At 39.6% G+C, this 18,950-nt stretch overlaps 1 protein-coding gene across 2 annotated transcripts in view; it reads right to left on the bottom strand.

Moving 5' to 3' along the window:
• LOC144721287 (cadherin-related family member 4-like) overlaps positions 1–18,950 on the bottom strand; it is a 26,959-nt gene extending 8,009 nt beyond the window's left edge. Inside the window, exons 1-15 of one of the 2 annotated variants that reach the window (XM_078598787.1) lie at positions 18,804–18,950; positions 18,260–18,286; positions 17,686–17,873; positions 16,421–16,592; positions 15,064–15,155; positions 13,816–13,926; positions 12,618–12,721; positions 10,501–10,634; positions 7,637–7,817; positions 6,502–6,658; positions 5,606–5,699; positions 4,825–5,043; positions 3,280–3,425; positions 2,534–2,681; positions 260–492 (exon numbers count right to left, since the gene is read on the bottom strand). In XM_078598787.1, the coding sequence (XP_078454913.1) occupies positions 260–492; positions 2,534–2,681; positions 3,280–3,425; positions 4,825–5,043; positions 5,606–5,699; positions 6,502–6,658; positions 7,637–7,817; positions 10,501–10,634; positions 12,618–12,721; positions 13,816–13,926; positions 15,064–15,155; positions 16,421–16,592; positions 17,686–17,873; positions 18,260–18,286; positions 18,804–18,882 (2,085 nt within the window). In that variant the 5' untranslated portion in view covers positions 18,883–18,950. The remainder of the gene's footprint in view (positions 1–259; positions 493–2,533; positions 2,682–3,279; positions 3,426–4,824; positions 5,044–5,605; positions 5,700–6,501; positions 6,659–7,636; positions 7,818–10,500; positions 10,635–12,617; positions 12,722–13,815; positions 13,927–15,063; positions 15,156–16,420; positions 16,593–17,685; positions 17,874–18,259; positions 18,287–18,803) is intronic. The other variant, XM_078598788.1, reaches the window with a different exon arrangement.

Genomic DNA, 18,950 nt, shown 5'->3' with positions numbered 1-18,950 from the left:
AAAATCTGAATAGTTATTTATACTGGAAGAATGTGATGAGCTATAAATATATTTTTCAACAGATGTCCGGTAAGGGCAGGTCAGAACGTTACAACAAAAAACAATACAAAAGCCCGATACGCGTGCAAAATATAGGAAAGGTAAATGATAGCTCAATAAAGTGGCTTATCTCGTGGAAATTAATAGCAGCTAAATAATCTGAATAATCCTAATGTGTTTAATGCCAGGTGCCCATGTCCTGTGGCTGTAGTATTTTCACCGTGGCAGGGGTGGGGACGGTTGTGGTCCAGGGCACTACATGGATGAGGATGGTGGCGGTGCTGCTCAGCCTCCTCGTCTTGTCTGCCTTAGTGGCCTCATCTTCAATCAACACCAGCAGCTGGAAGTCTTTGGGGTCAGTGACGCCACCCAGAGTAAAATAACTGAATGTCGAACGAGTCAATATTGCCGGTGGCAATGTATTTGACAGCACAAAGCGGCCGTTTGTGTTACCTGGCATGAGAAAGTACATTTGGTGAAAATAATGTGATATGTTATTCCTGAAAACAAACGTGGGAAATGGGTCCTGAATGCAAATGACATTAATAAAGTACTAATTATAACAAACTTTGATTTCACGAATTGCTAGACAGATGGAAAGTAGATAATGAAATTGAACAAATACTGTAAAGGTAAAGTCAAACAAATAACTCAATATATATTTACTTCCTTTATAGCCACATTATAACAAAAAGTCTTGACATTTATGGTATATTCCAATTGTGTAATTGTCTTTATGAGATGAAGCCATTTCGATTCCGAACCCTGCAGCTAACAGGCATCATTGCAGAATGGCCCCAGTTTCAGAATGGCCCCAGATGATGACATTACAGAACTACTGCTAAAACGAATTTAATTAGCATCTTTGTTCATACGAGGAGGATATATTTTACATATTGTATATGTCCTCCTGCAAATATTGTTCATCGCATGTATATCAAACATACTTAATTTTTTTACAGAGCGCATATATTAGCCAAATTAAGTGTAAATTACCAAACTAACTAAACAAATTTGTCAATAACATAAATCGAGAGGCCAGAGAGGTTTAGTGGCCTCTCTATGTGCTATGGGCCTTGGGCGAAAACATCACTTATGATATGCATTTATTTCCAAGGCAGTGTTATTGATAATTGTGTTGAGATTGTTAATTGTTTCTAGATTTTAAGCTTTCGTGACTACAAGGATTCATATTCTTGGGTTTTTTCGGTAAAGTCACGTAGGTAAAAATTAAAATTATAATTAATAAAACGTCGTGATTTTTATTTTATTTTTATTTTACTTTTATTAATTTAAATTTTTACCTACGTGACTTTACCGAAAAAACCCAAGAATATTGTTAATTGTGCTTGTGCACCACTGCCAATGCAGTGTCACCAAATATTTCGAACTAAAGTATATGTATCACTGTGACCAGGATGAGACCGTCAACCTACGAATGTAATCGAGGACGGCTGCCCAGATTTAAACCCAGGATCTAAAAGTGCTGGCTCAGTGCTATGACCCCGAAACCACCTGGATACCTCAAACATAAATTTGTATACATAATAGTAGTAGGTTTTTACCCTTTTAAACTGGTACAAAACTGACACCTTTATTCAAGGCATCATGTTTGCAATGACCACAACACAAGTAGTATCAGAGTTGCTTCTTTTTGTTTGCCGACTACTTGTGTTGTGGTCATTGCAAACATGATGCCTTGAATAAAGGTGTCAGTTTTGTACCAGTTTAAAAGGGTAAAAACCTACTACTATATTTTGCCACTGGTAAAAGAGATCTCATAGTGTTGTATACATAAATTAAAGTCACGTAGAAGGGAAACAATACAATAATAAAAATATATTTTATTGTTTCCCTTCTACGTGACTTTACCGAAAGAACCAAGAATATGAATGCCTGCAGTCACGAACGCTTTAAATCAAAACATAAATTACAGTTTACTACACATTTAAAATTTACTGTTAAACGAAATATTCATGAACTTTTATTTAGAAAATAATCCTGTAAAGTATAACAATAACGTGTGTTTAGTCAATAAAAACACAGGCGCATTGGCTGGTAAAACACATTACTGACATATAACTGTGCGTGCGTTATGCAACACAGAATAACCCAACCGGCAATGGATATCCATTGTAATTTATATGCATTCATTAATCCCCCCCCCCCCTTCGCACGTGAAGGGCTCACAAGTGACGTCATCACATCTATCCCTCTATTTAAGGAACCAAACAGGAGGATTTCTCCACAAATCTGGCTGTCGCCTGATGAAGCTAGTTGTAATTACTGGCGAAACGTCGTACTCAGATTGTAAATGTTGTGGATTTGCTCTCCAACAAACCGGTGTGCTGTACCAGTCACGAATTGGCCACGTTCTGTTTACGTGACAAACCTTACTAATTGTCTGTGTCAGGTGGTGGTGGGTTTAATGACACATTTATATTTACGCGATCTAACCCAAAAAAACGATATTATTACAGATGAAACCACTCACCTCCTATGATTGTGTATGTAAGGTCAAGTGCTGATGAGTCCAAGTCACTGCAGTGCATCTGTACGACCGACTGCAAGGCAGCCAGTGTGGAGTAGATGGTTTGCTCATAGAATGCAGGTGTGCACACCGGTGGTTCATCATTTACATTCTAGAAGGGAAGATAAACAGCATAGGTAGAACACATTTGGGGCGCGCTCATGTGCTGTTATACATATGCAATATACGAGTGTAATGTCAGGATTATAAGATGCGCTTTGCTTTTCCAGAGCAAAAAGCTACTTGTGTGGCCATGTTTGTATAGCCTTATTGAGACTGGACACACGTTTGTGATGCGACTTATTTTCCAGGGTGTCTAATAATATGGACAATATGATAAATAAAGTACTGTGATCATGAGATTACGCAGGAAGGTGGGGACAATGGCAAACGCCATGTTAATGAACCCTATGTTTATAATTTACACAATTTCAAATATGAAGTACAAGAGAAAAAAATATGTCAGTATATCTTTACACTTCTTACATGACATTCTAATGTTAGCTCATAAAAATTATGCATGCAAAGTAAAATACATTCCCTGACGCTTGACTTTATGTATTGTTATTTTTTTCCGGGTTTGATGGAAATCATACGTGCAAGATTTAAATTAGTACTTTGTTATTTTTTTAAGGTGAGGAGAAATAAAAGCCGCTGCTCCTCACCCCAACGGTGTTTGATCATTTTGGCCGTGTTTCACGACCACTTACCATAACAAATATATTGAACGCAACAGTTGAAGTTCTCTGATTCAACGGGTCTGCTGCTATGTCATTGTTCAAATCCACAACCTGAACAGTCATAGGGTAGAAACTTTTCTTTTCCCTGTCAAGTTTATTCAATACTTTTATTTGTCCTGTGGAGAAAATGTGGTTGGGGGGAGGGTGTAAGGTAAGTGGTAACATTTCAACCGTGGTTACTTACTGCTTCGCATTCATGATTGAATTACAGGTTACCACTTTTGAAAGGAGAACATCTTTCACATAGCTATATAAGCCAGTTTAATATTTTATTAATGTTAAATCTTCACAAGCATTACAAATATATAAAGTATGATAAACATATATTTTACCACGAATTAAATGTTTTTAATATTTGACATATGCTCTACAGGAGTAAAAAATAAGGTTACATTTTTTTATGTTTGGTTGTGTAAATTAAGATAGGATTATATGTACTATTCTACACTTCCTTCTACGTTTTCGCTGTTATTTTGGTTGCTATGATGACAAATCTCGTCCCGTATGTCTCCTATTCAAGCAAGTGTTTGCGCAATAGAGACAACACATTGCACTGTAAACGTGACCTCTACACTACTGGTTAGTGTCACAACTAGGTTAAGGGAAATGCTCAAAGGCAAATAGAACATTTAAAGTTCTTTAGTAGCAGAAGGAAACATTCTATATGTTATTTTATTTTACCGTACTTATTTTAGTGAGAGCCAGGGGTGCAGCCACTGTGGCGTTGTGGATGTCAAGACACCCCCAAAACAGTGACGTGCGGTGAGGTCAATGGCTGGGGAGGCACTGGCTAGTGTCAGAGCCAGAATCACACACTGAGGGGGGCGTGACCTTACTGAGGGGGGCGTGTCCTCACTGAGGGGGCGTGGCCTCACTGAGGGGAGCGTGTCCTCACTGAGGGGGCGTGTCCTCACTGAGAGGGGCGTGACCTCCCTGAGGGAGGCGTGGCTTCACTGAGGGGGCGTGTCCTCACTGAGGGGGGCGTGTTAGACACGCCCCCCTCAGTGAGGCAGATGTGATAGCTGCCTCCCATGGTGCGTTTTCATTGCAGTTTCATGACGAGACCAGTGAGCCAAAATATCTTGAAATGAACGGGTCTACAGACATTACATTGGTGACATTCTGAGATAGTAACAGGCACGCGTGTATTGCCTGCGCTCCATCCAGTTACTGAGGGGATGTTGCATTAGACATAGGCTTGCTGAACCAACATGAATTTACATTTAATACGTTGTAATCATAGGTACTCCAACAATATTTATAATAAAAATATATTAAAATTAACTTGGCAGCAGATGGTATGTTGCAGAAAATCCTTGCATATATTATCATGCTGTCGCATGAATGAAGCTGTTAATAAATTGGCTTGGTGGTTATTGAGCAGTTAGCTTGAACATTCAACCACATTTCTAAATATGCAAAATATCTAGTAATCATGCAGCATCCCGCCCCCCGCCCCCCCACTAATTCTCATCCACAATTGAAGTTAAACAGTAATCAGAAACACACACTGACCATTTTTGGGGTTGATGTAAAAAGGCGTGGGTATGTCCGTGTTGCCACTGATAATGGAATATCTCAGATTGTCTAACGGGTAGTCAAAATCCCAGCATACAGGAGCACCGATGAGGGCCCCTACGGGACTGTCCTCGCTGATTGAAAAAGCTTGTCCGGTGTTGCAACTCGGATCAAATTGATTCACCGGTGTCAATACCACCATGACCGTCACATTAGCTGAGAGCACACATTGAGGAGGTTCAAATGGCAAGAGAGAGAGAGGGGGGGAGAGAAATAAAATGTTACAGCATTTTTTTTAAATGCTTGATTTTTTATGCAGCACATAACTCACAAAATGGCAATTAATATGCAAATTATATACAATGTTTTCTTAGTTAATTTTATATGATAATAATAAATATAAGACAAATATTTCAGCGATTAAAGTCCATTCAACCTATATAACCTCGAACAAGTATGATGTGAATGTGATGATTTCACGTGTTTACTGAAGTGGGTGTCGGCTTATTTGATTTATTTGCCCATTAAATATAAAGTGATTTGAAATGAACATTTGTAGGTAATGATACAAAATAATCTTAAATTGTATGGAAATGCATTTTTAATGTGACTATTAGCCCATAAAATATACTTCCCCGCACTTCCGTGGTTCGAGTAAAATTTGAAGTATTTTCCTCAAGCAGTTATTCTGATTATGTCGTGAAATTTGCAATCATTTACAAAGGAGTCAAATTCAAATGTAAAACAATGTACAACGACACCATACGACCGTAATTACTTGTGTGTGAAATGTCTTTAACTTCAATCACCAATGTGTACTTGAAGTCCACAACTGAAAGTGCAAAGGAATCGTATTCCAAATTTGCCAAAATCTGAGGGCACAAAGCAACATTTTCAATAATGTATCCTTTGACATGGAACGCCTCATTTACAAGAGGGCTCCATGGTGTAATTTGACACATACTCAGAAAACTCGTAACGGCATGCGTACAAACATTGTAAATCTATAACGTATAGAGTCGGCATTTTCTAATGAATATCACACCTCTAAGCAAAGACTGCAATGGCACACACCGCCAGTTTAAATAGAACTCACTCTAGGTGCCTTACTCAGAGTTCCTTGATAGTAAAATAAGCTGTAACAAATTTACTGAAGGTTTTCTCCAAATTGATTAAGGGTAGGTGTACGACACGGTTTGCTGGATATATTTTACTAACTAACGTGGATTCTGCTAATACTGCACATGGTTATGGCTCATAATATCCAAAACCAGTCATGTGATTCAGCAGTACAGCAAGTGGCTCGCTAATCGGAAGGTCATGGGTTCAAATCCTGGTTGGGGGCTGACTCAGCCCATGATCCTTTTGGGCTGATAAGGTGTTCACCCCTTTGTGGGGAAGTCAACAGTGGTTATCCGATAGAGAGATTCTTCCCTATCAATAAGTATGGAATTTCCACCACTGGCTCTGGGCTGTAAAGAAGGGATGGGCACTGCCTCAATGCTCATTTGAGAAATATATCACTTTGACTTAAAAAAAAACTGAACACATTAAAACAAGGTGTTATTCATTATGAAATGCCACTGAACAAAATAAGGTTGGCTTTGAAAATTGTGGATGAAATTGTACTCTACCAAATTATCATATGTATTCGTAATAAAAACGAAACGATACCTGAAGAGTCGAACCAGTCAGTGCAAAGCGGAATTTAGCGTTTGCATCAGGAATCAGTGTATACGTCAAAGCATTGTTGGTGGATGTGATATCGTGGTCCCAACAGCTTAGTGTGGTGATACTTGTACCAATAGCAGCGCCTTCTGAAATCATATATCTTGACAACAAAAACACAGACACATACGGAGAAAATCAATCGCAATTAAATTGTAAGCCAAATTGTTTACAATGAAGATACAATGTTGTGGTAAAATATGTGTACATTAATTAACAACTATAGCACGTGCTTATTTCACATGCTGCCTACATTGCCTGCAATAGCCACATTATTTTAATGCTTGGACGAGGTTGAATTTTTTGGGTCAGTTAATGGGATTCGCCAACGTTAGTTTCAAATTGGTTTACCAAATAAATCAAATGTACATGCGAGTGCTGTACCACTGGTATGCTTTGTAAAAACCATGAACCACACAACGTAAATTGTGTTATATATTTTTTAAAAAGTTAAATTGTGATGCTTTTATGAAAAATAATACCTTAAAAAGATATAGGAAGTTGTATTGTCTAATTTAATTCCTTACTTTTTATTTTGTCGCCTACATTCTCCACACAAAGAAAATGCTGATGTTGCGTGTGTGTGCGACTATAGTTTTTCGTCCAACTAGATAGGACCCGTATCTAACACGGATATTTTACCTCTATGCATCCAGCAATTCACCACTATAGGTTCATGTAAGCCGGACTGCTGATGAGACTGAACGTTGAAAAGGGACCAAAGTTTGCTTGTTTTGAACCAATGCTGCTGAGATTATGCACTCCCAGAAGACTGTGTGGTTGATGGGATGTGTTAAAAGTAATGGATTTTTTTGTGTATGGAGGAACAGATATGGGAAGAAGGCATACTGTCTACTTATTATCACTTAATCGTCTCTTTAGTGACCCAGGCGATCCTCGCAAATGAGACTATCCTGGTCCCTTTGAGTTTTCACGATGTGAAAAAAAATTCTGTTCACAATTAAATTCTCCAGAACAACGCTCATGATTATTTTGCGCAAAGTAGGGAACCCTTAACACAACCATTTGCTGAATGAAGAACAAATGGGTGCGTGTAAAGTACTGCATATGTTATACATACATGTGATTGTAAAACGTGCAGATGGGTGGGTTATCATTCTGGTCCGTCACATTCACTCTGAGATTGAGTGTAGCACTGCGTTTGGAAACATAGTTTGTCACCCTGACAACGATATAATTAGTCTGGAGCAGAGGATTGTTGTCCACGTCCAGCTGATAGGCTGTTTTCAACTTCCCTGTGGCTGAAAGTTAAAGGAATGTCACATGTATAATGGGTTACAAGAATACAAACCACGTGTACTCTCATCATATCTACAGCATGCAAAGAGACAGCCAGCATAGGGTTCCACGGCTCAATACTATATATGAGAAGATCAGAACTAGATTGCCACTCGTAAATTCCTCCACTCCATGTTGAGGAGTCGAGTGTTGTAAACTATCATTTCATCCATACTGTTCAATTACCATACTGCAGATCAAAATACTCTTTGTTTTTAAGTTTCCCTGCACTGCTCGACTTTTCGAATTCCCCCCCCTCGCCCCCCAATCGTCTATTTTCCCAAATTCGTACAACCTTACTAAACTCAAGAAACATCCATAAAATAGGTTATGTGGGTTAGATCGTGTAAATATATAAATGTGTCGTTAAAACCCTCCACTACCCGACACAGCCAACTAGTAAGGGTTGTCACGTTAACAGAACGTGCCAATTCGTCACTAGTACAGCACAACATTTACAATCGGAGTACGACGTTTCGCCAGTAATTAAAACTAGCTTCATCAGGCGACAGCCAGATTTGTGGAGCAGTCTAACGGTTTCGTTCCTTATATAGAGGCGTAAATGTGGTGACCACCCTTCATATTAACTATTACGTATTGCACCCTCAAACGGTGATGTTTGTTGCCGGACGCTTGACACTTTGGGGGCATAATGCACGGGCATAATGACTTTGAAACCCCCCCTACCTCCTACGCATTCCACAAGTAGTGACTAATCCCATATCTGCATTTTCCATGAATATGCTAAATTCCTCTTGATTTGCAAATTCCTTTGTCAAGGCGCCCCTTCCCCCCTCCAACCAAGCTTAAATATACGCTGCCAAGCCTGGTGGTGCCCATTCAGACACTGTCTTCCCGACAGACCTGTTCTTCACCTGAGGACGGCTGCTTGCGTTGTGGCCGAAACGTCGTGAGAATTATTTAATCATGTTTTATTTTTATTATTTTATTATTTCCCTTCCACGTGACTTTACCGAAAGAACCAAGAAGATGAATCCCTGCAGTCACGAAAGCTTTAAATCGAAACTTTGGGGGCTTTCGGCGCAAGGGTAGACATAGGCGCGTCTTGGCGAGCCCACTCTGATCAGACGTCAGCAGGCCCTGGGCAGCGGTCAGCAGCCGAGGCAGAGGAGACAGCGGAGAGCCACGATGGGAAAAGGGTGCAGGGAAACAAAAAGTGGAAGGGAAAGGGAAGGACGGTTGGAAAGAGAGAGCCGGAGGATTGGTGAGTGGAGATGAAGGGGGACGCGTGCGGTGGAGCAGAAGGAGGGGTGCTGAGAGGACGTTGTGGGTGTCACGTCCCCCATTAGTCCTCGGCATGCCTTCCGTTCACAAAAACCATGGCAGTAGATGGTCACTGCATGGCGCGCCTTCAGATGCGCTTCTGCGGCCGTCTGGAACGCTCTTCCTTTGCGATATGAGGAAGCCACTGGCGCTGTGCACTTTTATATCTAGATTGAAAAGTATTTTTTTTTATTTAACCCACTGTTGTATCCTCAAAAAAGAAATATTGCAACTCAATTTTTACCCACTTCCCATTGTGCAAACTTGAAATACCTATGTCATACTGATGACAAGACTATATTCTATCATAAAAAAATCCAAAACATTTTACATAATTTTATTTAACTTACTCTGTGTGTTGTCGTATCCTAAAATCTTGTAACTCAATTTCAACCGTATTCCCAATATCGTATCGACTGCAAACTTGGTATAAGTATGTCATTCTGATGACAATACTATTCTATCATTAAAATTTTAAAATATATTTTTAAACAATCTTTTTTACGGCTCTAATTGTCCACACTCAACTCACGTTGGCTGTAAATCACCACGGTCCCTTACGTCACGGCAAGCTTCGGGAGCCACGCCGAGGGGCGGGGCATGTGGAAGGAGGGGAGGGGCGATGGGGGTAGGGGGCAGGGGGAGGGGCAGCTCGGACAGTACATTTCATTAAAGCGTATTTTAAAAAAAGTATTTTTAAATATTTTATTTTTAATATATATAATTGGCTTTCTTGTGTTTAATTTGTTGTCCCTCCCCCCGCGCCTCTGATTAGCACGGTTGGCTACGTACGGTGCGAACAAAAGCTCAACATACTGTACATAGGTATATAAAGAGGAGAGAGAGGGAGAAGAAGGAGGAAAGTTCCGAGTGTGGAGTCTGCTGGAGTGTGCGAGACCTGCTGCCGTGTTACCAGTGGGTCATCAAAAAAGAGACCTTTGCCAATGATTTAAAATATAAAACATTAATAGAAGCATCCGTCACCAGGTGGGACAAACAGCGTGAGAACTGCCGACATAGTTCTGCTGTGTTTGTTTCACCTGATGACGGTTGCTTGTGTTGCGATCGAAACGTCGTGATCTATTGATTTTCTATCTACGTGACTTTACCGAAAGAATCAAAGAGTATAAAACATTACGTACAGATTACGTGCTAATTAAGTCGTACACGCAATTATGCACACGAAGTAAACGTACAAAACGTGGACCATTTTAACATCAGTGAGACTAACCAAATAACAGTTTGGCCCATCATTTAATGAAAGCAAATTGCTGGCACCACATATCTATACACAATTCACACATTCTCGACCACGAGCAGACGAGCAAAGCTAAAGTACTGGGTGATGTGCATGTTGCTTACCCGATTCTATATAAAATCCCTCCGCAGGGGACACCAGCTCGAAATAAACCGTGGTGTCATTGGATGTAAAGGTTGTGACCAAGGTATCTTGAGGCAGCTCTTCCGAGATTGTAATTGCCGTTAAAGCCGGACCCCTAATAAAATATTTAAATTGAACAACATGCGAATTTCAACGATTGTACAACTTGAACATTTCCACGAATACCCTAAAAACTAAAACATAACATTTTCACTCGAAATTCACAATTAGGACATGCAAAAGTTGCAATATATGACTCAATACATTTAAAAACATAGATTTGAATGGAATTGCAGTTCGTATAATGTTTATCAGATACAACTTTTTGTTATTTTTACATGTAAATACTTTAATACTGCACAAATTAAATATATGATCTGTACTATTACTAAATAATACTTCTCAGCCCTCTGTAATTCCACTGCTTGATGAAGGGCTCCCTAAACTGTGTCACTCATGGGAGTTATGTAGGGGAGGAGTGGCTCAGACATCACTCGCGACTGATGTTAGCCATGGCCAGGAATCTAGTTTAGGGCTTCCAGCTTCGCAGCACAGTATGCAAACCACTAAGCTACTGCTACCGCTATTTCTTCCTCATTATCTACACCAAAAACATACATTCAGTACATGGCACCTATAGTGGGGGGCACAAGTGTATATTTCATGTGCACGTAATACATGTTTTTTGGAGATATTTGGGTGATCCTAGCATTGTTTACACAATTTAAATTGTACTAACAGCAGTGGATTGAATCAGACAACTACTGCGTGGTAATTGTGTTCTATTTACGGTGAATAATTAAATACCGGTGCAAACGGACCCAATTAGGACAGACATGGACGTGTGCAAATCCCCTCCTCGCTGTGCTCCACTCGTCCAAAAAAACCTAGCACGTAAACATTGTATTTCCAAATATAAAATTCCTGTAATGCTGGCATTTGTCCACCATTACTTCAAAGTTCTCTTCCCGAGGGCAAGTCCATAATTCAAGCTCCCTTTGTCCCTAGCGATTATACTCCATCACTTCGCAACGCCACGCTCGACGTTACGGTTCTTGAGACGTAACGAGGTAAAGGAGCGATGTCATGGTTTCCCCTTGCCTCCTTCAAGAGTGTTTTTTTTTAAGGTCACACACTCACCGGATGCTGTTTAAGGTCAGCCCCAAGACGATAACATCCCATTTTTTCATATAACATATGACAAATGTTATGACAGGATTAGTTTATACGTTGTTGGAGCGGAGACGGTCGCCTTCACGCGGTACTCCATGTTAAGCCCCCCAGCACAACAAGTACCATCACCAAGGTGAACCCCAATGATGGAAGACAGCCCCTCAGTAGGAACGGCAACCACATTAACCAAATCATTGGTGATGCTGTTGCATTGGCACGTGGTGCACGAAACCCATTGACAACGAAACCCAACGCGTCCATTAATAATACTGTGGCCTTAAAAGAACAAAACATTGCCTGAAACATCACCTATTATAGATGTCTTTTTTAAGGTCATTGATATTGACTATTTTGAGTTATTTTACTATTTTCGATAGGTTAGTGCAGCGGTCGGGAACCTATGGCTCGCGAGCCATATATGGCTCTTCCAGTGACGGCATATGGCTCCCAGACAATTTTGAGTTGAAAAAATAATAAAATAAAAAATAAAAAAATCAGTTTGGAACTGATTTTAAAATACTTGTGATATTACTTAATAATACTGTGTCATTTTAAAGTAAACAGAAATTAGTTTTGAAGATAAATTTCACGGGTCACGCCTGCATGAAGCTCAACCTCACCACGTATGAACCAGACTACAAGGCCATCAGCAAAACCATGCAGCACCAGAAGTCGCATTAAAAGTAAGACATATTTAATTTATTATACGTTAAAAATACTATATGGCTCTCAATGAAATATATTTAGAAATATTTGGCTTTTATGGCTCTCCCAGTCAAAAAGGTTCCCGACCCCTGGGTTAGTGCCTCATCTACATTGATTTGTCTCTGCTTTGGCTGCAGCAAGGAACATGTCTATCTCCTAATACTTGGCTTATGATTACTGATATTTATTGTCTTGTGAGGAAATTAGTTGCAAATCATACGTGAATCCTGGTGGTTCATCTTTTGAATCCATAATGATTATTGACACAGATCCATTGCATGAGAGGCCATTTGAGTCATTGACAAAAATTTGCAGCAAATAATTCTGAAAAGGTGGAAAAAAACAGTTAGCAACAGATGCAGATCCTTGCTGATAATGCGTAAAAACTAAAATATTTTAAGCAATGTGAGATGATAAAAGTTAAGTTACAATTACCTTAATACGTGGTAGTATTTTTTATTAAATTAACAGGTAGTTCAGATACTGTGTTACTTTCACGTATGTTACAATCTGCAATGAAACTTTGTTTTATGATATTCTGCAGTTACATTATATATCAAGTAATTTTTGGACTGCATGTTAACACTGAGCAACACATACTGTATGCCATCACCAATGTTATGCTTTCTTCTGACAAGATAGAACATTTTAGATTTTCCAGTCGAGTTGCATCGGCACTGAAATTTAAATGTTGGCATTACAGTTCAAATTACTATATTGTTCATAATGAGTAACTGATTTGTTAGCATCATTCCAGTAAATGTTTGTTTTATTTTTTCACCTTGGTTATAATCTAAAATGTAGTAAGTGTCTCATTATGAATGGTATAGCAGTGAATACAGTGCTATACAAACATGAATTGGCTTAATGATTATATTTTACAATATATTATAAATTATGCAATGTCTGTCACGTCACGTGAGGAAAGATTTAACACGTCAACTTCTTGCAATGAGCAATGCTATATGTTGTGTCAGAAGAAAATTGTCCCAGAAGACGATGTCACAGAGCTACCCATGAAGCCGATGGAACAAGGCCGCTTTAGCAGCATTTTCATCGCCTGGAAAGAATGTTCACCGAATTATAACAGCACCAAAATGTTGAGTATTTACTGCTGTAAAATATCAGATGGATCAAATGTAATAATTATATTTTCGTAGTCATTCATGACTTGACTGAGACCATCAACTCACTGCACATGAGGACGGACGGTTTAAATAAAGGTGGTTACCTGGATTTAAATCCAAGATCTAAGCGATGTCAGATACATAATCTGGCATTGTATTAGACCCTTAGCCATCCAGCTCCTGAAGGGTAAACTATTTTGGAAGCATAATTAACAGAGGGTGTTGGTGGGGGAGGCGGACGGAAACAGCATTTGTGTTCAATAATTGGTAAGGTGTTAGAATTTGACTGACCTTGTCGACTTCATAGTCGAAGCCAGTGGCTGGGACCCTGATAACACCGTTGAGCGTATTAAATTGTAGCCGTGAAGCACCACTTGCTGGGACGACTGATAACCAGGTGAACTAGGGAAAAAGTCCAATATCAGTTTCTGATTAAGTTTTAAAAGAAAATCTTGATCAAGCAAGGTAAGCGAGAAACAACATTTAGCAATGTGTCATGGGATTCCTCCATCAATGCAAAACACATTAGAAACATTTTCACGTGTGCAGTTTTAAAGATTATTACATTTATAAACCATTCCAAGGTTTTCTTTTTTTTAAAGAAATGTTTCTGGGGTACACTAATCCGAAATGTCCATTGGTTGTTGGAACATTATTTCATTTTGGGGATCAAACAAATGCGATAAATGTTTCTGTGCCGAACTACAAACCACCGAGGAAGTCCCCATACAATTTCAATATTCCCTTTATTTTAAATGTGTTTCACAGTTTAGCTGGCATATTCAGGTTTCTTCATTCACCATTCTGTCTTTCTACCCAGTACTAATTACAGTTCAATGCTTTAATTGGTGACCTCGTATAGCCCGCTGAGATGACAGTGGGGCGGCAGACACCTTGATGGTACGCGCAGAAGAAGGTGAGATGGCGATGCTGTGAATGTTCCTTTTCTGGAGGCGGCGCTGAGAAGGGCGATGACGACGATGACCGAGGATGGCGGTTTATGATTATTGGTGATGATGGCAATGACAGTGGCAGAATAGAGAGACACACACACGGAGAGACACAGTGTGGCACATTGAGACGGAGAAAAAAATTACAGCAATGCAGGGAATGTGACAGAAAGACAGGAAAAAATACACGGAGAGTCAACGGGAGAGCAAAAAGATATATAGATCGGGCGAGGAACAGACATATACACAGAAACGCAGGGAAATGTGGATGGACAACTCGAGAGCATCAAAGTCGAGAAGAGGCTAAAAGAGACGTATAGTGAGACACGGAGAGACAAATACCGAGACGTGGAGAAACACGTGGACAGTAAGTGAAAGGGAGCGACATGGAGAGGTCCCATTCAAAATCCGTACTTTGCCTGTGCGGCAGTGATATCTAGCAAGTGGGGGTGCAATTAATTACCGACACAAACCTCCATTGGCTAGAACGGTAGGTGTCCCTTGAGAGCAGGGAGTTTCCTATTCATGCGATAGTGTGAGCACTCTGTGTGCAGCATGGCAAGCACTTTTTGCCACTTGGGGTCCTTACAGTTAACGTGTCACCGGCATCCTGGTCAGTGGCTGGCACCCGATAGATGACCGCGTTGGGTTGTTCATCCTCTCGAACGCGAATCGTAGCTCCTTAACATTACAACGTGCAAGCCATGGGGTAGAATGAGTGTATTTTCAAACGTACACATGTATATGATTGCTATCATCGGCAGCCATGATCCATCCACTGCTGGATGAAGGCTTCTCCAAGCCATTGGAATCCCACCATGTGACCGTATGGTGAGGATACCCATCTGACATGGGAGTGCACGTCTCACACGATACATATGAAACAAACATTTATTATAATTATTTTAATACTTTGAGTTCGGGGTTAAGTAGTGGTGCAGTAGTCAGCGCAGTGCGTTACGAACCCAGCGACCAGAGTTCTATTCCCAGCCACAGCTGATATCAGTTGCGAGTGATTTAAAACTGCTGTTTGTTCTCTCGTTCACAAACACACACTGATCAGCATGGTGAATTATGGTGAAACAACCTTTACGACTGACAAGGTATTAGGATGTCTTCATCCAGCACTGGATTTACAATGGGCTTAATGTTAAAAGTTATTCTAATTCTACATGAAGGCTTCCACGACCAATATTGAGATCGCGTAAGTAGGATGTTGTTGTATACCCTCCTCCACCCGACACAGCTGATTAATGTCACGTGAATAATCGTGCCAATGTATTACTGCTTCCGCACACGGATGTTGGAGAGCAATTCATAGCAACATTTAATAATTGGGTTCGTAGATTCGCCGGTAGTTACGACCAGCATCATCAGGCAGTTGTCAGAAATTGTGAAAATGTCTTCCAGTCGCGGGCTGTAAATTAGGTGGTGAGATGGCATGAATGTGCGCCCACAATGCAGCAGCAATTAGCAGGAACTGAATAAAAATGTAATGTGATGTAATTGATTATCTTAGATATGCTCATTTTAAATACACATGTATGTGGTGATACCTATTATTATTAGTATTGCTACAATATTATATTTAAAACATATTTGTTTATTTTCATTAATTCGATGGTACTTGCTGAAATTGTACGCAACTGAAAAACAAACAATAACAAGTGTATCAGTCATTTATTAACATTGTTCACAGGATACATCTAGGTTTGCAATTGCTGCAAGTTTGTGAATCTAAGGTTACGTCCTGCTTTCTTTACATTTCATGCCATTATTTTATGCATACTACTATGTACAAAGGTGAATTGCAATAGCTTCTTCCTGGATATTAACATGATGGCGGTTGCTCTACATCAACATCAGTCATACGAAGGAGAAGAACATGATATCGTGGTAATGAGCCTCATGAATCTGTCCTGCTAAATTGAAGAAACGAGTCTGACCTGGTGCTGAGAAGACGCCATTGCATGTTGGGGCCTCATTGACATTCACCACATTGATATAGATGCTGGAGGTCACCGGTGTTCCTGAGGATTCCTGAGCTGACACATTCAGTTGGTATAGATTCACTGTTTCATAGTCCAGATAACCACCACTGGGACTGTTGAGGATCACCTGGTTGATATTGGAAACAAGACATGGTTTGCAATGGTCGTTATAATTAAGAATCGGTAGCTTCTGACACAGCCAAACACATTTGTGTATAATATTTTAGAATGTTTGCAGTGACAATAACAAACAAAAAAATGTATTTGCCGCAATCAGATAACCAGTTGTGTTTGATGAGTTTAGTTCAGACAAAAAGAGACTTTGTTCTTGTTTTTCTTGAACAATACACTTTGACTGTTGAACATTTTGTCATCACCAACAAATTCTATGGTGACCCATTCCTCGCCATATTGAATTAATTTAGCGTTTACGTTCAATTATGTTTAAGATTTACGGATGCCCGCAGGGGAGTCCGTCAAATAGCCGCAAGGTGGAAGCCCAAAGAGCCGCCGCATGCAGCTCCGGAGACGAAAGTTGCCGACCCCTGGTTTAGTTAAAATCTGCAGTGTCATATACAGTCAGACATCCAGTATTTATGGTACGTTGCACGCGTTAAGATTGCATTGCATGTATGAGACTTCCGTGGCTTTTAAAATAAAATAAACGGCAACATCCTTTTAAGACGTTCAAGTAAAGAAAATGGTGCTAAAGCCATTGTGACAAATTAGGCCATTCATAACAAGCGACAGATAGCCCCGGATGTGTATGATCTGGAATGGTTTCAATCATATGCAATCTGCTGCTTTAAAATGTCAATGACAACCACATTGTAAATGAGTGTCATCTTATTCTTGGTTCTTTCGGTAACTTTACCGATAGAACCAAGAATATGAATCCCTGCAGTTACGAAAGCTTTAAATCGAAATTTATTGTCATCTTAGTTTATTTCAGGTAAGGCCCATTGAGCTAAGAAGCTATCTTTCAATGGTGGCCCGGCCACAGCTGTGATATACAATCAGTACATTTCCCATTCTATCTGATGTTTTTAAAGTCAACAAAGAAGTGTGGCATGTACACTTGTGTAAGTAAACATTATTATTAATGACCCCTTACTGAGTGACAAGTGTATTAGCCATGGTGCCTTTTCAAAATGCACCAGGCCTGTGTATTGCTGTGGTGAAATCAAATGCCACGTTACAAATTTTAGAACAAATTGTACCTGTCCGATGAAGTTCGATCCTGGTACAAAAGGCGTGTTATAAATTAACAGAAAGGGCCCTGGTGGTGTCACAGTGAGCACAACGCTGGTAATGTTTAGCGTGTCAGAAATGATATTAATGTTTGCCACGATTACTAGGTTCGCACTGTTTTCCGGCAGATTCACCACACTTGGCGTCCAGGTAAACGCTGGTTAGAAAGATAATCATTCAACAGAGCACATTTAATTGGTTAACAAAAGGGTATATAATAATAAAATGCGCTATTGAAGATATCTTAAAAAATATACACACAAAGTGATCGCCAATGCATGATTATTCTTTCATTCTGTCCATCACATTGCAATAGCGCTACGTTTTATGCATTGCCAAATTCTGGTTTACGTGATTAAGTTGCAAAAATGTGCCTTGAACTATGACGTGACCATGTAAAATGGCATATGAAGAATATGAAAGCTGGTTGATTAAAAAATATGTACATATTTTCAATCAAATGCAGTTATATACATAATAGCAAACTACATGAAGCAAAACATTGCTGTGTTCATGAAATCGAAGTTAAATGATGATACTTACTAAGAGTAGCATGTGTTGAAGACAGACCTAAGCATAAAAAAAACACATTTCCAGTCAAAGTTTGAAATATTCTATTTCAGAATACTGGCATTCAACATATAAGTTGCCATTAGAATACACACAAAACATTAAGGACATGTGTTGCCAGTGGTTTACAAGCACAAACCAAAAAACTCTGAACATTTGTCATCAGCAACTGGCCTAAAACAGAAAAACATCGTGGTCTGACATGTTGGGCATTGGCCATTCTTAAGAATAGAGAGGGCAGAGAGGTTTATTGCACTTATGTTTGGAAATCACGCATTACAATAGGTGACCATATGAGGGATTTTAAGAACATTATCAAATCAACCCTTATTTGATACCCATTTACTACCCATATAAAACTTCTCATGTCAACTCACAAATATTTGTCAACTGCATTGTAACACACAGGTAATTAATGTATGTTTAAATATTTCAATACGAACCATTCGTAATATTTTGGCCAACTGGATGTGCTTAAACACATATCATTAGTAGATGTCGTAACAACAATACTTACCACTGAAAATCAGAAAACACCAGGCAATAATGGGCAAAGGATAGCCTTCACGTGGACCTCCACTCATCGTGATGTACATGCTGTCACAGGCATCACATGTGCAGTCCACCGCTCTGCCAAGGTCCTAATAAACAAACCGATCTTGCA

Source organism: Lampetra planeri, chromosome 11, assembly GCF_965212315.1.
Source record: "Lampetra planeri chromosome 11, kcLamPlan1.2.h2, whole genome shotgun sequence".
Lineage (NCBI taxonomy): Eukaryota > Metazoa > Chordata > Hyperoartia > Petromyzontiformes > Petromyzontidae > Lampetra > Lampetra planeri.
Note: the sequence above shows the minus strand (reverse complement) of the source record. Positions and strands in the feature narration are given on the sequence as shown.